Raw genomic sequence first — 22,666 nt, forward strand, 5'->3', positions numbered from 1 at the left:
ATCTCGCCTCATCGCCCGTGATCTCACCGCGACATCGCCCGAGATCTCGCTTCCACTCACCGCGACATCGCCCGAGATCTCGCCTCCACTCACCGCGACGTCGCCCGTGATCTCGCCTCCACTCACCACGACATCGCCCGTGATCTCGCCTCCACTCACCGTGACATCGCCCGATATCTTGCCTCCTCTGCCCGCTACCACTACATCGCCGGTATTCATTTTTTCCTTTAAAATTCCGAGATCGGCGGATCTTGGCGCACCAACGGTCCGGTGGCTCCCGTTGGTGTTTCATCGCCCACGGATCCGTTATCCGCCATTTTAGCGGCTGCCAACGCACAGGAAAAATGTAAGTGTGAAACAGGCCTAAGCAAGATGTTCTGTCATATTCCAGCCCCCACACGAGCAGAACACTTTCACCAACATGTTACAGATCTTGGAGGAGATGCATGGGGACCCCACGGATATCGGTGAATTGCGGATGCGCTTGTTTAGCTTCATCTAAAGGGAGGGGGAGTCACAATACATAAATGCACTACAGGAGATCAACGCTGCGATCGCTAAGTGGAATGATTTTGGTGTGGGGCCCCCTGATGTAATTTTGAGAGACCAGCTAGTGTCAGGATGCAGGGATGCGCTGCTTAAACAGGCCCTGCGTGAGTGCTTGCAAGTCAATCTGCTTATTTCTTTTCTAGAAATTGAGGAGGAAGCGCGTGCGCGCACGCAAGAGCAGGGGATGGCAGCCTCGACAGGGAATGTCTAGAGCGGGGAGGTACCCGTTTCGCTCACCGCTGAACCAGGTTAGGTTGGAGAAATCCAGAAAGAAATCCAGGACATGCAAGAAGAGTGCTCTGGTTTGAGAAGAACCCCCTTAGAGGGGCCAAACTCTTCCAGAGGCAGAACTAACCCCATTCGGAAATGGGGCAATCCCGAACAGGGAGACCTCCGATTTGTTTTAGATGTGAGGACAATGGACATTATGCCCGAGGATGCGCAAGACGAAGTAAGCTACTGACCAGTCAGCCATTAAACTAGTGGGCTCCGTGGCTGGGAGTTGACAGCGGCCAACCAATTACCCATCCTGGTCGCAGGGGTGGTCTGGATGCAAATTACCATGTGTGGCAAAGATGTGGGCCGAAAAGGAGTAGTGTTGACCGCTGGAGACCCTGGCAATGGCCCTACAGTGACGCTAGGGATGAATGTGCTGAAGGAATTTGGGATCATCCTAGTCAATGAGTCGCCAGATGCTTTTCTCAATCAATGGAGCCCCCGCACCCCCCAAAGAAAGGTGTTCCAGGAACTCATACGGGTAGCCCAGGCTCAAGAAACGTCAAGAGAGGGAAAAGTCCTGGGGCAGGTGGTCGTTCCGGCTGCTGCCGAGCTCGTTTTACCGCCTGGCCAGACTGTGCACATTCTGCCCGTGCGAGCCTCTACACCCCTCGAAGGAGTGGAAGTTCAGATAGAACCCACTCTACTAGATGAACAGCCTTCAGGACTCCTCATTGCTTTGATATTAGCCATCGTCCAAGACGGTAATGTAGTGCGATTTGTTAACCTAGGGGAGGATGATCTCACCCTCTGATCCAAGAGTAAAGTGGATCAAGGACTGGGTATGCAGGAAGAGGCCGTTCAGTTGGCAGTGAAACAAGGAGATCCCTCGACTGTAGCCATCACCATGTCCTCAGAGCCTTCATCCAGTATCATTAGAGAAGAGCGCCGGATCCTGGAACAGATGCCACCTGAACTGACGGGACTTTATCACAACTGGTGCAACAAGTGGAAGCTATGCTGAGGCGGTACCGAGATATCTTTGCCCATCATGACAATGATTTCGGGTGCACCACAGCCATAACTCTTGAGATCCCCACAGGAAATGCCGCACCGGTTCAGGAGAGCTATCGACAGATCCCACTGCAAATGTACCAGGAGGTAATAGAATTGGCACACATGCCAGTCAGAGCCCTTGGGCAGCCCCTATCGTTCTAGTTCGGAAAAAGGATGGAACCCTGCGTTTTTGTGTTGAATATCGGCAACTGAATGCCTGTACAATTCGGGACTCCTCCCCAACCGAGAATTGAGGAGTCGTTGTCTTCCCTGGGAAAAGCTAAGTACTTTTCGTCATTACATCTGGCCAGTGGATATTGGCAAGTGCTCATGGCTGAGCAAGACTGGCTGAAGACAGCGTTCATACTGCCAATGGGGTTATTTGAATTGAACCAGATGCCCTTCGGTCTTACCAACGCGCCTGGAACCTTTCAGCGGCTGATGGAGCGGTGTTTGGGAGACCTGAACGTTGAGGCTACCCTCATTTATCTGGATGACTTCATTGTCTATGCAGCCACTTTTGAGGAACATCTCCGGCGTCTGGAGCAGGTGTTGAGTCGGCTGCAGAAGCACGGCCTGAAAGTGAAGCTTCAGACGTGCCACCTTTTCCGCAAGCAAATTGAATACCTTGGACATTTTGTATCTGCTGAGGGAGTAAGACAGGTGCGTGAGAAGATAGCGGCAGTACAGGATTGTCCCACTCTGAAATTGATGAAGGATGTGCAGGCCTTTCTGGGGCTTATAGGGTACTATTGACAGTTTGTGAAAGACTTCACTCGCATTGTCAATCCACTACTGGAGTTATTGAAAGGAGTGCCATCTGGTGCGAAGAACCAGACCATCCAGTGGGGGAATAACCAGGAAGACGCATTCGAGCCCTGAAGATGGCCCTGAATGAAGCACCCATACTGGCCTATGCAGACTTCTCTCAACCTCTCATTCTTCACACTGATGGAAGTCTCCAGGGTTTACGGGCTGTATTGACCCAGGTACAGGATGGAAAAGAATGAGTAATTGCTATGCGAGCCAATCTCTCCATGACTCAGAATGAAACTCAGACAACTATAGTTTCTTTAAGCTGGAGTTACTGGCGTTCGTGTGGACGATAACCGAGAAGTTTGCCGAGTACCTGTCGGGATCCACACTCTTGGTACACACTGGCAACAATCCTCTAGCCCACCTAGAAAATGCGAAAGGGGCCTTGGAGCAAAGATGGGTGGCCCGTATTGCAAAATATCGATACAAAAATCGCATACAGAAAAGGAGCGGAGAATACACATGCCGACACCCTGTCCAGAGTGACTCACGAGCCACCTGGCCGGGACCGAGATGAAGAGTTGGCGGTAAAAGAGATCCCTGGGTTCCAGAACCTCGCCAGGACGTTGGCGACAACGAGGGAACAGGTTGCAGAGGCGTCGGTTAAACACCTGTTGGGACGACCTCGAGATGACAGGGTGCTGCTTCAGCAGGAAGACAGGGAACTCACTCAGTTGAGACAATAGGTGGTCCTAAAACAACTCCCCAGCCAGAGTGAGCTAGTTGCCCTGTCCTTGGGAATGCTGCTGATTCTCCGACAATGGGAGAGGCTTCAACTAGAAGACTGTTTGCTGTTTTGGAAGGTGCAGTTGGTACAAGAATTGGGCGTCACCTGGCAAGTGGTGCTTCCCAAAAAAGTGATCAATGAGGTGGCCATGGAAGCTCATGTAAGAGGGGCTCATTTCAGTCCGTAGAAGACATTTCAGTGGTTGCAGAAGCTGGTCTATCATCCCCGGTTGAAGACTGCAGTGGAAGAGCCCTGTCGACAATGTTGAAGCTGATCAACTTGACTGTGGGTCCTGCTCATCTCAGATATGAACAATGTCTTGTGAAGACCGATAATTTCGCTAAGTTCTCTGTGATGACTCCGACCCGGGACCAGATGGCTGTGATGGCACAGGCCATCTGTCGAGATTTCATCTAGGTGTATGGATGCCCAAAAGGATCCACTCTGATCAAGGCACCTGCTTTCAGGATCGAGTGATGGAGGAGCTTCACCGCCTGTATCGGATTGAAAAGTCCAGGACGACACCTTAGCATCCACAGGGGAATGGGGCTTGTGAACGTTTCATCCGGACGTTTTCAGATGTTTAAAACGTTGGAGGAAGACAGAAAAGTCCGTTGGCTCAAGTTTGTAGCTGAGTGGGTCTGGGTGTATACACGCCATACACCTGCTGTTCGGCAGAAAAGGACTAGAGATTACCGAGCTGGAGTTGGACCCAGAGAAAGACTACCCACGGATAGGGGTATCCACCTGTATGCGTGAACATAGGACAATGGTTACACATATCATATGCTGTGATTTTGATTGCCGAGGCAATCAGAGAGCCAGGAAGATGTCCGTGATCGGCGCATGCGTGGTGTATGAATGATGTCATACATGGCTGCTTCTGCTTGTGGTCCGGTGGAACGCAAGCACAGGCGCGTTGCTAAGCGACAGCGCATGAGGAGATGTCCAAGCTTAGCTACGCACCTGTGCTTGCGTTCAACCGGAAGCAGCCTTGTACGATTTCAGACATGCACCACGCATGCGCCGATCATGGACATCTCCCCGGCTCATTGACTGCCTGCCTCGGCAATCAAAATCATAGCATATCATATTTGTAACCATTGTCCTATTGCCCAGCCCGCTGTATATACAGTTGTGGCCAAAAGTATTGACACCCCTGCAATTCTGTCAGATAATACTCAGTTTCTTCCTGAAAATGATTGCAATCACAAATTCTTTGGTATTATTAACTTCATTTAATTTGTTTTAAATGAAAAAAACACAAAAGAGAATGAAGCAAAAAGCAAAACATTGATCATTTCATACAAAACTCCAAAAATGGGCCAGACAAAAGTATTGGCACCCTCAGCCTAATACTTGGTTGCACAACCTTTAGCCAAAATAACTGCAACCAACCGCTTCCGGTAACCATCAATGAGTTTCTTACAATGCTCTGCTGGAATTTTAGACAATTCTTCTTTGGCAAACTGCTCCAGGTCCCTGATATTTGAAGGGTGCCTTCTCCAAACTGCCATTTTTTTAGATCTCTCCACAGGTGTTCTATGGAATTCAGGTCTGGACTCATTGCTGGCCACCTTAGAAGTCTCCAGCGCTTTCTCTCAAACCATTTTCTAGTGCTTTTTGAAGTGTGTTTTGGGTCATTGTCCTGCTGGAAGACCCATGACCTCTGAGGGAGACCCAGCTTTTTCTCACACTGGGCCCTACATTATCCTGCAAAATTTGTTGGTAGTCTTCTGACTTCATAATGCCATGCACACAGTCAAGCAGTCCAGTGCCAGAGGCAGCAAAGCAACCCCAAAACATCAGGGAACCTCCACCATGTTTGACTGTAGGGACCTTGTTCTTTTGTTTGAATGCCTCTTTTTTTCTCTTGTAAACTCTATGTTGATGCCTTTGCCCAAAAAGCTCTACTTTTGTCTCATCTGACCAGAGAACATTCTTCCAAAACGTATTAGGCTTTTTCAGGTAAGTTTGGCAAACTCCAGCCTGGCTTTTTTATGTCTCGGGGTAAGAAGTGGGGTCTTCCTGGGTCTCCTACCATACAGTCCCTTTTCATTCAGACGTCGACGGATAGTATGGGTTGACACTGTTGTACCCTCGGACTGCAGGGCAGCTTGAACTTGTTTGGATGTTAGTCGAGGTTCTTTATTCAACATCTGCACAATCTTGCGTTGAAATCTCTTGTCAATTTTTCTTTTCCGCCCACATCTAGGGAGGTTAGTCACAGTGCCATGGGCTTTAAACTTCTTGATGACACTGCGCACGGTAGACACAGGAACATTCAGGTCTTTGGAGATGGACTTGTAGCCTTGAGATTGCTCATGCTTCCTCACAATTTGGTTTCTCAAGTCCTCAGACAGTTCTTTGGCCTTCTTTCTTTTCTCCATGCTCAATGTGGTACACACAAGGACACAGGACAGAGGTTGAGTCAACTTTAATCCATGTCAACTGGCTGCAAGTGTGATTTAGTTATTGCCAACACCTGTTAGGTGCCACAGGTAAGTTACAGGTGCTGTTAATTACACAAATTAGAGAAGCATCACATGATTTTTCGAACAGTGCCAATACTTTTGTCCACCCTCTTTTTTATGTTTGATGTGGAATTATATCCAATTTGGCTTTAGGACAAATCTTTTTGTGTTTTTTCATTTAAGACAAATTAAATGAAGATAATAATACCAAAGAATTTGTGATTGCAATCATTTTCAGGAAGAAACTGAGTATTATCTGACAGAATTGCAGGGGTGTCAATACTTTTGGCCACAACTGTATGTATCAACCTCCCTCCCCAACATACGCCTCCTGAAGAAGTGACCCATACAAAACATGCGTTGGGGCGGCAGGAGAACCCTTTTCATACCTTAAAATATTTTTTCATTCTGACCAAATGGTCATATCATGGGATTTTATTTGAGGGCAAAATATGTATTGAGGACTCCTTAGACTATTACATGGAATTGCAGCCTCTGATTTGGTATTTGTATTGTCTATTAAATTGGTTTCTATTTCAATGTTTATTAAATAAAGATTAATATTGATTTTATATGGTACTTCTTTTTTCCAATTATGAGCTGATAACATGAAGTTTTGAGCTATGTACATTATCATATTTTTGGGTGTATTTTGTTGTTATTGTCTCATGCCAGATCGGTGTAAGAAAATAATCACAGATGTGATCTTCCCCATATAATAACACTGGGCCGAATGCTATGTGATGTTTTATCGGATAGTGCTTTGCTGTGTTATACGGTAGTGTGATACGTAAACTGTGGAGCAACTACAGGACAGACTAGCAAACTTCCAATAGGACTGTTCGGTTGTATTGGATGAGAAAAGAACGGTCTGCCACACTTGTCGATGAGCTATGTGTCATCTTGGATTTTGATTGACACCCTATCAACTGCTTTTTATTTCTAATATAGGTGTCCCTCCAGCAACTGGAACGGGTACTGTTCTCCTCTACCTGTCTGACGTCAATGACAACACCCCACAGTTGGTCATGCCGTTCTTACAGAGATGCGAGAAGGACAACAAGATGCCAATTACTGTCGAGGCTACAGACAAAGATCTGGATCCATATTCTGGACCCTTCAAGTTTGAAATCCCAGCAGAACATTCCAAAAGTGTAAAGGAAGACTGGGATGTCAATCAGAACTCTGGTAAGCCCAGTCCTGAGCTTTGTGTATGTACAGTGCTGGATTTAATGGGATTTATGTGATTTACCACCAAATATATAAAATAGCTCTATTCCAGAAGGAAGACAACTATAATGCCACTTGTAGGTGATGAGTCTAGGGATACAATGTTTTCTGAGCAAATATTGTTTTCTTATTTCATTTCTTGTGGTATTATTTATTTGTTGCAGACAAATCTGTTGAAATCCTAATGCGGAAAAGCCTCTCTAAGGGAAACTACACCATCCCCCTGGACATTTATGACCGACAGGGATCTTACAGCGCACAAGTCCTTAATATACGGGTGTGCAGCTGTCCAGATGGAGCGAATTGTGAGAAGTTGGACCCGGCCTCACACAACATGGGCCCTGGGGCTATTGGGGCCATTATTGGTGCTGTGCTCTTGTTCCTATGTAAGCCTATCATTAGTTATGTGCTTATTTCATTTTCCTGCTGCTCGTATCGACCCCACATGTTCCACAATGTAAACACACTTTTTTATAGGAAGTCAATTGGGGCTTGCTCAGACAAAATTATTAAGACTATGTACCACTTTGAGCTTTTCATGCACCTATTATTTAAATTCGGTTACTTGATTTTTTTTTTCATTGCAGTTTTTTTCTTTTTAAACCTGAGTTTTTATTGCATTTTTTACGCTGTTTTTGGCTCTCGTTGGCGTCATACTGCTTTGTTTTTGAAACTTATTGGTGTTTGACTTTGACAACTTTTTTGTTAGTCATCTACATTCATGGCCAAAAGTTTTGAGAATGACACAAATATTATATTTTCTCATGATCTGCTGCCCTCTGGTTTTTATGTGTGTTTGTCAGATGTTTTTATCACATACAGAAATATAATTGCAATCATATTATGAGTAACAAAAGGTTATATTGACAGTTAGAATGAGTTAATGCAGCAAGTCAATATTTGCAGTGTTGACCCTTCTTCTTCAGGACCTCAGCAATTCTCCCTGGCATGCTCTCAATCAACTTCTGGATCAAATCCTGACTGATAGCAGTCCATTCTTGCAAAATCAATGCTTTTATTTTGTCTGAATTTGAAGGTTTTTGTTTGTCCACCCGTCTCTTGATGATTGACCACAAGTTCTCAATGGGATTAAGATCTGGGGAGTTTCCAGGCCATGGTCCCAAAATCTCTGTTTTGTTCCCTGAGCCATTTAGTTATCACCTTTGCTTTATGGCAAGGTGCTCCATCATGTTGAAAAAGGCATTGTTGATCGCCAAACTGCTCTTGGACGGTTGGGAGAAGTTGCTCTTGGAGGACATTCTGGTACCATTCTTTATTCATGGCTGTGTTTTTAGGCAAGACTGAGAGAGAGCCCATTCCCTTGGCTGAGAAGCAACCCCACACATGAATGGTTTCAGGATGCTTGACAGTTGGCATGAGACAAGACTGGTGGTAGCGCTCACCTGTTCTTCTCCGAATAAGCCGTTTTCCAGATGTCCCAAACAATCGAAAAGGGGATTCATCAGAGAAAATGACTTTACCCCAGTCCTCAGCAGTCCACTCCCTGTACCTCTTGCAGAATATCAGTCTGTCCATGATGTTTTTTCTGGAGAGAAGTGACTTCTTTGCTGCCCTCCTTGAGACCAGGCCTTGCTCCAAGATTCTCCGCCTCACAGTGCGTGCAGATGCACTCACACCTGCCTGCTGCCATTCCTGAGCAAGCTCTGCACTGCTGGTAGCCTGATCTGCAGCTGAAACACTTTTAAGAGACGGTCCTGGCGCTTGCTGGTCTTTCTTGGGCGCCCTGGAGCCTTTTTGGCAACAAGGGAACCTCTCTCCTTGAAGTTCTTGATGATGCGATAGATTGTTGACTGAGGTGCAATCTTTCTAGCTGCGATACTCTTCCCTGTTAGGCCATTTTTGTGCAGTGCAATGATGACTGCACGTGTTTCTTTAGAAATAACCATGGTTAACAAAAGAGAAACAATGATGCCAAGCACCAGCCTCCTTTTAAAGTTTCCAGTGGTGTCATTCTTACTTAATCATGACAGCTTGATCTCCAGCCCTGTCCTCATCAACACCTACACCTGTGTTAATGGAGCAATCACGGAAACGATGTTAGCTTTTCCTTTTAAGGCAGGGCTGCAATGATGTTGAAATGTGTTTTGGGGGATAAAGTTCATTTTCTAGGCAAATATTGACTTTGCAAGTAATTGCTGTTAAGCTGATCACTCTTTATAACATTCTGGAGTATATGCAAATTGCCATTAGAAAAAATGAAGCAGTAGACTTTGTAAAAATTAATATTTGTGTCATTCTCAAAACTTTTGGCCATGACTGTACTGATCACATGCGTTTTTGATGCGTTTCTGTTGTATACATGTGCGTTTCTTTTACCTGCAGATTTTCCACATCTAATGCAAGTCTATGGGAAAATCTGCACATAAAACTTAGCGTACCTGCAAGAGAAATTAATATGTAGCAGACTTGAAATGCCTACCGCAGGTCAGTTCACACGAAGTAAAAGAAGAAGCACAGTGGGCATGAGATTTCTATAAAGCTGCGTGCACACATTCAGTATTTGGTCAGTATTTTACCTCAGTATTTGTAAGCCAAAACCAGGAGTGGGTGACAAATCCAGAAGTGGTGACGTGTTTCTATTATACTTTTCCTCTGATTGTTCCTCTCCTGGTTTTGGCTTACAAATACTGATGTAAAAATCTCATCAAATACTCAATGTGTGCATGTGGCCAAAGACTCTGCGTTTTTGATGCAGCGAAAATACATAGCATCAAAAACTCAGTCAGCAAATTCATCCTAATTTATGTCGAAAAAGTCACATAAATTACAACATAAATACAACCTAGTAGCACACATTAAGGCTGTGTGCACACGTAGCGATTTTTAAGCGTTTTTGCTGCGATTTTCGGCGCGAAAACGCTTAAAAATCGTGTACAGAACGCCCCCCCATGCATTCCTGTGGTATTCCGCACATGCTGTGCGGCGGAATCGCATCGCGGAAAAAATCGCAGCATGCTCATTCTTTTGTGCGGAATCGCAAAGAATTGCCGCGATTCCGCACCCATAGGAATGCATGAGAATCGCTTACTTCCCGCATGTGGCTATGCCCACCATGCGGGAAGTTAAGCGTCTCATGTGCGGTTGGTACCCACGGTGTGGAGGAGAGGAGACTGTCCTCCAGGCCCTTTGTACCATACCCCTGTAAAAAAAAGAATAAAAAATCGGGGTATATTTACCTTCCGGTGTCCCGCGCTGCATTCCCGGCCTAGCGTTCCCAGTAATGCCTTGCGGCAAGGCCCTGTAATGACGTGGTCTCGCGAGATCGCTATAGCAACGCGAGACTACGTCATCACAGGTCTCGCAAGGCATTACTGGGAACGCTGAGGCCCGGGAATGCAGCGCGGGACGCCGGAAGGTAAATATACCCCGATTTTTTTTTTTTTTTTTTAGCATTTTAACATCCTATCTTTTACTATTGATGCCGCATAGGCGGCCTCAATAGTAAAAACCTGGTCACTCTTGTCAAACACTATGTTTGACGAGTGTGACCAACCTGTCAATCACTTTCCAAGCGATGCTTCAAATCGCTTGGAAAGTGCTTGAATAACGCATGCGAAAATCGCGCGATTTCTGGGAAGGAGTCCGGTTTTTAGTGAGCGTTTTAAAACGCTACGTGTGCACATAGCCTAAGAGGTACATGTCTTAGGCTACTTTCACACTTGGCGTTTTTTTGCGCTGCGTGCGCAGTGCAAACGCACATAAAAAACGCATCATGAGTTTTTATGCAATTTTTTTGTTTTCGCGCATGTTTTTTTTAAAAAAACGCATGCTTGCGCTGACGTGCGCATTACCATGTGCACGTCAGCGCTCCCATAGACTATAATGTGTTTTTGGGTGCATTTTGTGCGCATTGTGTGCGCATGCGTTTTTTTGAGACAGGTCATACACACAAAAAATGCAACAGGATGCATTTTGTGCGCCCGGGCGCACACTACAAAAAAACGCATGCGCATACAAACGCGTACAAACGCATGTCTATGCGCACCCATGTTAAGTATAGGAAAAAAAAAACGCATGCGCATGTATGCAAAAAAACGCAAGTGTGAAACCAGCCTAAGGCCGGGTTTACACATGCGAGAAACTCACACGAGTCTTGCGTCTCAATACCCGGCACTGCCGCTGGCACTCGGGACCAGAGTGTGCGGCTCCATGTATTTCTATGCAGCTGAGTGCTCCAGTCCTGAGTGCCGGTGGCAGTGCCGGGTATTGAGATGCAAGACTCGTGTGAGTTTCTCGCAAGTGTTACCCCGGCCTAATAATAAATTAGGGACATCTTACTCAAAGGCACCCTTCATTAAGACTTGGGTACAATACGCCTTGTTGAATCCGGGCCTTGCAGTGTAGAACATACAAACTCCAAACTGTAACATTACAGCTAAGATAACACTGGGCATTTTTGCTTTTTTTTTTAATGCCAATTTTCAGCTGCTTTTTACAGTACCAGCAAAGCCCATGAGATTTCAGAAATCTCTTGCACACACATTGGTTTTTTGTCATCAGTATTTTGTGCTTTGCATGGTTTTTTGGACATAGAGCATGTCACTTCTTTGAGCGTTTTTCACCCATTGACTTGAATGGGTGGTGAAAAAAAAAAATGCTGAAAAACGCACCAAAAATGCAGGTATCCTGTTTTGCAATGTATTTTGTGGAAAAACTTCATTCTTTAGAATAGGACTTTTTTCAATACTACTCTTTATCAACATGCACAAGAGACAAATCTAGCATGCAAAAAGGCATCAAAAACGCAAGAAAAACGTGCTTTTTTTATGCAGCGTCTTTTCCTGCCAAGACATCAAGTTTTGCAGCAGACAAAATGCCTAGTGTGAACTTACCCTTAAACTGAGGATGCCAATGCTGCGCGTTTCCTCTTGTGCTTTGTACGTCTCAAGCGACTATACTTTTTCTTTTTTTTTCTTGTAATAGTGGCATTATGTTTGCTTATGTGCTTCCTCTGTGGCGCTGGTGGAAAAAGTCTTTCTAAGATCCCTGGAAGTGATGAAGGCAATCAAACCTTGATCCAGTATAATGAAGAGGGAGGAAGTGTGCTATCTCAGGTGAGCTTTCTGTGCCGAGTGGCTTAGCGGTGCTTTCAGTGATAAAACGGTAGTCACTGCATCTATATGACCATGACAGTGTAGCACAACAGCAGCAGGGCTCCCCCAATTTACTATTATTCCCAAAGGTTGCTGAATGTTTTTTTTCTAGAACTTCATTGATATAAATGAAAATGTGTCCTATTATTAATTCTATATTCTTTCTATACCACCAGGCGTCCCCAGCTGTTCTCTTGGTTAATGGAAATGGAAATATGGATCTTGGCGTAAAGGTAACCTTATGCCAATTTTGCAAACGTTATAGACCTGATTCATTAAAGCAATTTAGGAAAATTTTGAGGCAAACCACTTTGAAAAGTCACAAAAATGTTGCTATTTTTGGCTTTTTCTCTCCAGTTTCTCCCTGCTTTGCCTAAATGGGTGGATCTGGGGTGGAGATACCGTCGAGATGTGAAAAGCTGTGGCATTCTCTAAGCCATAAATCTCACTCCAGTCGTTGGATGCTCCTAATTCATTAAGAGGCACGCTCCTCTTAATGAATAAGGAGCGTCTGACTTCAACACGTCCTCTCATCACTGGTCTTGATGAATTGGGGTCTCGGCTCAATATTTTTGGCTTCATGTTTGAGCTGTAAGGACACAGTCCTGCACCATTCTCTGCCATATGTCTTGGTATCTGCCATATCACTTGGACCATGATGAGAGACGAAACCTACATAGGGGGAGTAAAGACCCCTTACTCCTTTATGGGACTATTATTATGACAGGGATGTGTTATTGCCTTGTATGAGATCTTACTAGGAGTGTCGCATGTTGGAATCACACCTGCTATACTTATTCGATTGTGTTCTTACCTATCAGTTCTTTAAGCACAAGATTAGCTTCAGTGTACAATGAACAAGCAAAGCTGCAAGGAAAAGCATGGTTGAGGGAAAACTTAAATGAGTTGTGGCAACTTCTTAAACTGTAAACACAAGGAGCTTTACATCTTATTAAAAATGTTCTTTGTCCTCAATAACGGATCGATTTTTAAAAAAATTGTATTGTTTACTGCTCATTGTCAAGGTTACTGGCCACTTCTGCAGTCCTTGAGAGGTGGCCGGTCTCCTAGGCAAGGAGTGCACATTTGCAAACTGTTCGGTATATAGCTTGTAAGTGTAGCTCTGAAGCTGACGCGATTGCTTCTCTGATGCACAGTTCTGACCAGTGGCTACGATGCCACTATTCCGAGCTGTCAGTTTTCAGGAGCAACACCGTTTCCTGGGAAGCAGGGGAGACCTGCACTCCTGAAGATAGATGATTAGACAACCAATAAGCTTAGACGAGGCTTGACGTGGCTTTACCTTAACACTGATTAAAAGCTGCCAAACATGTAAGCAAGTGAGCATTTCCCATAGAAATACCTTGTACAACTACACATCTGCTTCAATATTATGACCCCTAATTGCAGGAAAAAGAAGCGGTCGGACGAACCTTCTCAAGCACACTACAGAGGCCTCAGTATTCATCATGGGAAACAGTGAGTGTCTAGCATATTGGTATTATCCCACTTTACAAGTCATGGACCACACTTACAACAAATGTCACTCTTTCTTGCATTAGGATGGAGTTGGGCGATTTCCCATAGCACGGACACCTCATCAGTCCTGGGAAATTGTGAGTGTGACCTGGCGTCAGCAAATAGCTAGCTTGTCACTGAGTCTCCAAATAATACCATTTACATATGATCGTGTTCTCTTCTATTGCATTTTACTTGTGTGCGCAGTGTGTGCTTCAGAGCTGCTCATCCTGCTTTTATGGAAAGCTGCAGCATAGCTTTCCAACTTCTAATCAATGATTAGCTATTTGATTCTACACATATGATTACTATGTAGATATGGTTCTTCTCTAAATATGTACCCCCTTCTGAAATCCAAGTCATGTTTAATACTGTAAAAAATCAGAAAGTCTTATATACTGCTCTGATAGCTTCTGCTGGCCATTAGGCGGCTTCCACTGACGTCACATTGACAGATCTGCGGCTTCTCTTACTTTGCTTTGTTGACTGGGTGAGACTGCCGACGTGATGCTGATTGACAGCGTGCTCCCCGCTGCCTAACTGTAGGAAGCCAGATGTCATCCAGGGTGATGTCAGCAATCACACCCTGTCGACAGCAGCCCAGAAGAACTGCTCTGTTGACGTGAAGCAGCTGAATTGCTGGCGCAGGGTAAAGCAGGCAGGTAACCTGCCTGTTAGTTTTTTACGCCCATAGTACAAAAAAAACAAAAAAAAAAATCATCCTGGACGGGGTTGTAAGATTTTTTTTTTAAATACATCTATAGCCCAGTGCTGCACTCACAGTTCTGCTGGTTACTATTACTACAGTCGAATAGTTACTATAAATGGGTTTTTCAGTCATATGATGAGGTGCAACACCCAAAACCCTTACTAATCTAAGATTGAGGACCCATCTTGAAGATAGATAATTAATATATGACCGGATAGCCTCTTTAAGTAAATGAGATGAATTATACATTGGTGCTTTTTCATCACCAGGATGGCGCTGGACTTTTAAAATCTGCCTCTAAGCGAACAGGGCAAAATCCGACCTGGGCACAGGTAAGCCTCAGTAATGACTGGTGGATATTAATAGGTAAAAGACATATATTTTTTAGAAATCATGGATCATGAGCAATTCTCCAATGTGAATGGTTTACTCCTAAGCAGAGGCTAGCATATAGTATTTCAAAGGAGGAATGGTCTTAAATGACTGACTACCCCCTATATGTGAAGTCTAACTTGTTAATGTACCTATAAAGGATACATAAGGTGCAGCAAAATGTTATGATGTAATTAAAGGGGACAGGTGCCTATTCTGTATAGCTGTATAGTCATCTGTCACTATCTCTCATGGACTCAGGGACTCGCTCTGGCTTTAAAAATTATCTGTCACCGGGTTTCTGCTTCCTAATCTCAGGGCAGCGTAAAATAGGGGCAGAAACCATGATTCCCACTCTGGATCACTTACTGGTGTACTTGCTAAAATAATAAGTAAAGATGACAGACCATAGGGCTAGAACAAAGTAACATCATAAATCATATATGAATAAGATGACTATAAAAAACACACCAGTGTCAGCCCATAATAAATCAGTGCAGGACACACTGTAATTTAATATACAAAAAGAGAAGCAATCAGTGCATGTAGACGTCCAAAGTATGGTGTTAAAACACAAATATTTTTATTAGAAAACACAGGTTTAAAATTGGCACAAATGGCAGAAAAAAGGGTGACACAAGGCAAAAACTGAGCTACAAGGTATACAGTGTCAAGAGGGCCCCCATACCCATAATCACATATTGTAAGCGATGGAAAAATTGGTATCTATTTAACTAGTATCAAATAAAAATGATCTCCCAGCTACCACCAAGAAAAACTTTCAGGCCAGTATAGAATATAGTAAGGGGTATAATCCCCAATTGAGTAGCCATTTTAAAGGGGGGAACAAGATACATAGACAGAAATTTTACAGACACATACCAGGGAGGAGGACACTGGACACCAGGCTCAGTTAACCTCGACGTACGTTTCGGATTGATCTTCCCCCTGAGGAAGGAAGATCAATCCGAAACGTACGTCGGGGTTAACTGAGCCTGGTGTCCAGTGTCCTCCTCCCTGGTATGTGTCTGTAAAATTTCTGTCTATGTAACTTGTTCCCCCCTTTAAAACGGCTACTCAATTGGGGATTATACCTCTTACTATATTCTATACTGGCCTGAAAGTTTTTCTTGGTGGTAGCTGGGAGATCATCTTTATTTGATACTAGTTAAATAGATACCAATTTTTCTGGTGTACTTGCTGTAGTTTTAATAATTCTGCTGCAGCTCTGCTAGTCTTTACACTGAAGAACTCTTATAGCCCCACCTCTACTACTGATTAACAGCTTTCTGCCTAAACTGTGCATTGACAGAAGGAAGCTGCCATTTATTGGTGGGTGCGGGGATATTCAGAGCTCATTAATATCAAGGACTGTGTGGCGCCCCCAGGAGTACGGTCGCCACAGTGGCATTACCTTCCTCCTAGGGAGTGTGATGTCATGCTTGGAAGCAATGAAGGATCTCTCTATCAGGTAAATCCAGCACACAGCACAGTTCCTGCTCCAGGCCAGCAGAGGGAGCTCTGAACCAAACTGCTGAGGAGCTGCTCTCTGTGGCCAGGAAAGGGAAGTGAGGCAGATCGTGCAGAGAGGGGGAAGTGTGTGGACGTGGAGAGACGAGCTGGGAAGGATCGAGCTGAAGTCAAGCTCACTCCCAGCTGAAGCGCATTGACCGGACCCCGGCGTCCGAGGCGGTATGGATACTAATGATCCTGCAGCAGAAACCGGAGGAACAAGAGGCTGTAAATGCTCTGTTCCAACCTAAGACTCGGAGTCACAGCAGCAACGTGTGTGAGCCAGAAAGAGACGGCTACAGCTGCCTGCCATACGAGTGGAGTTTAAGTAACATCAAGCAAGAGGAACTTGAGTGTAATTCAGAACTGCAAGTACTTCAGATTAGCGCTGGAAAGGAGACTACACAACCCATCTAAATAGAGAGATTCCCAAGGTGCTTCCAGGCTGACCAATTCCTGTACCATCTGTGATCTGAATCCTGGACTGTACCTTCAGTAAAGGTAAAAGAAACTACACTCTGTTGTGCGCTTTTAATTATTCCTGCAACCCACTCAGCACGGCTACAACTCTGTGCCTAACACTACACCATCTACCTCAAAACCTATTACTACTGCCCTGGGACTACAGCTCTGCCTGTGGAGAGCTACTACATCTTTGCTGTGCCCCACCATCTGTCCCAGAGGATCTGCACTGCAGCGTCGGCTTAACACCTTCCTTGCCGAGCACCACAGGTGATGTCACGAATCATCTAACTATAAACTTTATTCAGCTACATTTCACCCATTTTACATTGGCCACCCAGGGCCACGGATCGGGTCACCACCACCGCGACCTATCCTTTAGACACCGGCCCAGTACCGAGTATCCCACAGCCGTGGAGGTGATCCAATTTTGGCGTCACGAACAGGATTGCGAAGCCCGTTTCCACCGGGTCCTGTGTGCCAGAAACTGTACTGTGTACTATAGACTGATTGTGAAAATTGCCACCATTACCCCGCCACTTGGCGTGCGCGGGAAGCTGAAGGGGCGTGCCATCATGGACGGAGCCTGCGAGAGAGCACAAAAAGTGAAGTGGTGCGCGCGAAGAGATCAGTGAGCGGGAAGTGAGAAGCTGAGGCCTGCAGTTCCGGCGTGCCCCAATCATCTAGCCTGCGGAGCTGCAACCTGGTAAGCCAGCGGAACACGAAGCCTGGACAAAGTTAACAAGAGGGAAGAGAATGTCTGAGACAAGAGAAGATGCAGCGGTGGATGCCATCGTACCCCCACAGTGCTGTAAGATGCAGGGGCAAGTGCAGCTGCGGCTTCATTAGCGCTGCAGAATCCAGCGGTCAGCGCCGCCTCCAGAGCGCAGCAAGATCAAGCGCCCACCGCAGCAGTCCCCATAATGCCGCTATCCATGCCATATATACCGGGAGCGGCCTGGCTACCGCAGTACTCAGGGGAGTCACATACCCTGAGCAATTTTAAAGAGAGACTGTGCAGTTTGTTTGAAGTGTATCCTCTGTCTGAAAGCCAAAAAGTGAACATTCTTATTGGGCAGCTAACTGGTGCAGTGCAGAGAGAAGTAAAGTCCTGGCAGGACACTGATGAAGAGACTCGGAGTCACAGCAGCAACGTGTGTGAGCCAGAAAGACGGCTACAGCTGCCTGCCATATGAGTGGAGTTTAAGTAACATCAAGCAAGAGGAACTTGAGTGTAATTCAGAACTGCAAGTACTTCAGATTAGCGCTAGAAAGGAGACTACACAACCCATCTAAATAGAGATATTCCTAAGTTGCTTCCAGGCTGACCAATTCCTGTACCATCTGTGATCTGAATCCTGGACTGTACCTTCAGTAAAGGTAAAAGAAACTACACTCTGTTTTGCGCTTTGAATTATTCCTGCAATCCACTCAGCACTGCTACAACTCTGTGCCTAACACTACACCATCTACCTCAAAACCTATTACTACTGCCCTGGGACTACAGCTCTGCCTGTGGAGAGCTACTTCATCTTTGCTGCACCCCACCATCTGTCCCAGAGGATCTGCACCGCAGCGTCGGCTTAACACCTTCCTTGCTGAACACCAAAGGTGGCGTCACGAATCATCTACCTATAAACTTTATTCAGCTACATTTCACCCATTTTTCATTGGCCACCCAGGGCCACGGACAGGGTCACCGCCACCGTGACCTATCACTTTAAGACACCGGCCCGGTGCCGAGTATCCCACAGCCCTGGGGGTGATCCAACTATATAACAAGAGCTCACTAAGAAGACTAGCAGAGCTGCAGCAGATATAGCAGTATCTTATCAAAACTATAGCAAGAAGTCCTGTAAATGACACTGTACTGACACTATGGTTTCTGCTCCTACTTTATGCTGCTTACAGATTCTTTTAAGTATTTATTCATAGTCTGATGTGAAATCTGTTTGCAATGCACAACATTAACCCTTCATCTTCCATTGTAGGGAAGCCAGACCATGCAGAGCCAAAGTGGTACATGGCATCAGGTAACCTCATTACTTGCCTTCTATATATTCCCCATGTTTGTAGATGAGAACAGCAGCCACATCAATTCCTAAACTAGAGAATGCCACTTAATAATGTCTGTGCAATGGCTCGAATGTCTTTTTAGACATAGTTCTGGTATCCGGTAATTGTAGTTCTGGCAAGGTACAAATAAATTGGCATTAATTGTCAAAAGCATGCAATGAGATTATTATGCTGTCAGAAGATGGAAACATTTTATTATTTTTTTTCCTGTGGGCATTTGTACTTAGTAAACGGCATAAAAAAGCACCATAACTGTAATGTATAAATATGGCCTAACCTATCCCTTATAAGAAGGGTAAAAAAGGATGAGCTGCATAACCTGACATAAGACACACATGCATTATTTTTTGGTATTTGTGATGGAGATGATAAAATGCAAATTTTCCCTTCACCCATGACAGCACCACATGAGAGAGGGATCCGCCCCGCCAGGACAGGAACCTACTGAAACATAAGGGGCGGCACCTCTCCCCCGCTTCAGTTGGGTTCCTGTCCTGGAAAGGAATCCCTCTGACAGCGGCGGCGCCTGTTAGGATGAAAGACCCAGGGCCGTCCCGGCGTTTAAATTGCAGGGCTTACTTACTTGCGACGCCAGCCGTCGGCAGCTGGTAGCGCAGTCCCCGGGGTGTTGCCTGATCCGGGCCCCGGGTTCGTGCGGGCACGTCCTGATGTCCTCCCTTCGGAGGTTCCTCCACATGCTGCCCTCCCCCTGCGCGCGCGCCCGTCCTTCGTCTGCTTGCAGGGGAAGCCGGGGGCGGAGATCGGCGTCCGACGTCAGCGGCGCAGAGGATTCTGGGAGCGCGACCGCTGACGTCATCGGGAAGCGACGATCATGGCGCCGGGCGCGACGCCGGCCAGGAGAAGCGGCTGGCGGTCGCGGGGGGAGGGGTAATGAGGGGCACTCACTTTAAAGAAGGAGCAGAAGCAGCTGCAGGGGTGACAATGGCGTCTCAGGAGGATCGCTCACCGTCCCCATTGTCTCTGCCCCCTTCACAAGCTTCGGGTCGCAAGAGCCGCTCGAGCGGCAAAAGCAGCAGCCGTCCAAGTCACCGATCGAGGGATTCCTCGAGGTCAAAAGATCGCAGAACGCACGCTCCTTCGCAGCCCCAGAGCCCGGTATCGGTCTTTCCTGGGTGGTGAGTGATCTCCGTGAAAGTAGACAATGTTGTAATAGGGCTTCCTATGTCTTTTCCTTTTTTAGGGAGGCAAAAAAGCTACATGCAAAAAGAAAAATAAAGTATGTGCCATATGCCACAGCCCTTTAGCAAAGGACTACCAAAAGGACTTATGTGTCAGCTGTATCCAGCGGACTATGGCTGAAGAGGCACCGAGCCTGGCAACAAACCTCAGATCAATAATTAAGTCGGAGGTACAGGGCTCACTTAAAAAATTATTAAAAAAGAAAAGTAAGAGTAGGAAAGCCTCCCCGAGTTCCTCGTCAGGCTCCTCCTCTTCGGAGTACCAAGTTGAGCGCGGGTCATCTTCATCCTCAGACAGTGATACGGGGGGCAGACCTTGCTTTCCCGTGGAAGATACGGACGCCCTCCTTAAAGCCATCAGGTCCACTATGGGCCTACAGGAGGAGAAAGTAGAGAGATCACTGGAGGATGTGATGTTTGGCGGCCTACAAGAAAGGAAAAAGCGTACCTTCCCGGTCAATGACAAAATTCAGGCCCTAATAGAGAGAGAGTGGAAGAAACCGGAGAAGTCAGGTAGCCTTCCCTCCTCTTCAAAGCGAAGATACCCCTTTGAGGCTAAGGACACGGACATCTGGGACAAAGTCCCAAAGATTGACGCCGCAGTGTCTAGGTCTTCCAAGAAGTCGGCCCTGCCCCTGGAGGATTCAGGGGTTTTGAGAGATCCCTTGGATAAAAAAGCGGACTCATACCTAAGGCACACTTGGGAGGCAGTGGCAGGGGGTCTGAAACCAGCAATAGCTGGCACCTGCACAGCCCGGTCATTAATGGTCTGGTTGCAACAACTGGAAGAAAAATTGGTCTCCAAAATGCCAAGGGAGAAAATTTTAGGTGAAATGTACCTACTACACGGAGCTGCCGCCTTCTTGGCGGACACCTCCGCCGACTCGATGAGGTTAACAGCAAGAGCAGCGGGGCTGTCGAACGCCGCAAGACGGGCGTTATGGCTCAAAGGCTGCCCTGGGGACATTCAATCTAAGGCAAAATTATGCTCATTACCATGTGATGGGCAGTTCTTGTTTGGAAAAGACCTGGATGACATCCTAGAAAAAGCCGGTGACAAAAAGAAGGGCTTCCCCAGGTTCATGGGTGATCAAAGGAGACCGCCCTTTCGGAGGGGAAGGTTCAATCGAGGCCGTCCCCCGGGAGAACGGAAAAGGTGGGACGACAAGAGGAAGAAAGAACCAGGGTTTATGTTTGGGGGAAATACCTCAACCGCCAAAAAATCCCCGCAATGACACCAGCCCTCCTGTGGGGGGAAGATTGAGGCTCTTTTCCCAAGAATGGGAGAAAATATCGGCCAACAATTGGATCCTAAAAATTATAAAGAATGGCCTAAAAATCCCCTTCTTCCAGTATCCAAGAGCTTCATTTGCGGTGACCCCCGTCAGGAAGGAACCAGGAGAGCAATCAGCCTTAGAAACAGAAATCTTAGGGCTATTGGAGAAACAAGTTCTGGTAGAGGTCCCGGAAGATCAAGAAAGAAGGGGGTTCTATTCTCCCCTCTTCCTAATAAAAAAACCCGACCTTTCCTTCAGAACGATAATAAATCTCAGGCGCCTCAATCAATGGATCAAGAACCAAACATTCAAAATGGAATCAGTGACTTCGGCCATGAAGCTGTTACACCACAACTGCTTCATGGCCGTAATCGATTTGAAGGATGCCTATTACCATATCCCGATACACCAAGAGTACCAAAAATACCTGAGGGTAGCCCTATACATCCAGGGCGACCTCAGGCATTTTCAATTCACAGCTCTTCCGTTTGGCATCTCCATAGCGCCAAGGATTTTTACAAAAGTAATAGCGGAAATGACAGCTTTCCTTCGAATCCACAATGTGATTATGGTGCCTTACTTGGACGATTTTCTGGTCATTGGCAATTCAGAACATCACTGCGCACATCAGGTAGAGAAGATAACAGAGACCCTGCAAAGACTGGGTTGGATGGTAAACTTAAAAAAATCAAAACTTCAACCCCTAAGGAAACAAACGTTTCTAGGTTTCGTCTTGGACTCCGACCGTCAAGTTTGTCTCTTGCCAGAGAAAAAACTAGAGAAGGTGAGAGAAATGACCCTTACGGCAATACAACATCCTCACATGACCCTAAGAAGGGCAATGTCCCTGTTGGGCACGCTAACAGCCTGTATCCCAGCGGTCAACTGGGCACAGTATCATACCCGACAACTGCAGGCGGATATCTTGTCAGCCCAGAGACGATTGAAAGGGCGTTTAGAAGAGAAGCTGGAACTTTCCGAAAGAGTGAAAGACTCTCTCACTTGGTGGCTAGACGACACAAATTTAACGGGGGGAATTTTGTGGCACAGGCCCGTGTCCGATGTAATATTGACGGACGCAAGCTCCTCGGGATGGGGGGCACACCTGAGAGAACATATGGCCCAAGGGTCCTGGGGTCACATAGAGCAGAAAGCTTCCTCCAACTTAAGAGAGTTGAGAGCGATAAACAGGGCCCTAGAGGCATTCATTCCCAGGTTACAGGGTCAAAACGTCCGAATTATGTCAGACAACAGGGTGGCAGTGGCGTATGTCAACCACCAGGGAGGGACAAGGTCAAACTCCCTAATGGACGAAGCCAAAAGAATCTTCCTCAAAGCAGAACAACACCTAGCCTCCCT

The 22,666-nt window shown here is 46.1% G+C and overlaps 1 protein-coding gene across 1 annotated transcript in view; it reads left to right on the forward strand.

Moving 5' to 3' along the window:
- LOC141096087 (cadherin-like protein 26) overlaps positions 1-22,666 on the forward strand; it is a 128,542-nt gene that overhangs the window by 92,098 nt on the left and 13,778 nt on the right. Inside the window, exons 11-18 of the mRNA XM_073582493.1 lie at positions 6,790-7,026; positions 7,233-7,454; positions 12,013-12,143; positions 12,359-12,415; positions 13,593-13,661; positions 13,745-13,798; positions 14,679-14,741; positions 18,747-18,788. Of these exons, the coding sequence (XP_073438594.1) occupies positions 6,790-7,026; positions 7,233-7,454; positions 12,013-12,143; positions 12,359-12,415; positions 13,593-13,661; positions 13,745-13,798; positions 14,679-14,741; positions 18,747-18,788 (875 nt within the window). The remainder of the gene's footprint in view (positions 1-6,789; positions 7,027-7,232; positions 7,455-12,012; positions 12,144-12,358; positions 12,416-13,592; positions 13,662-13,744; positions 13,799-14,678; positions 14,742-18,746; positions 18,789-22,666) is intronic.

This window comes from Dendrobates tinctorius, unplaced genomic scaffold (assembly GCF_039654945.1).
Source record: "Dendrobates tinctorius isolate UK_male_01 unplaced genomic scaffold, ASM3965494v1 ptg000071l, whole genome shotgun sequence".
NCBI classification, from domain to species: Eukaryota; Metazoa; Chordata; class Amphibia; order Anura; family Dendrobatidae; genus Dendrobates; species Dendrobates tinctorius.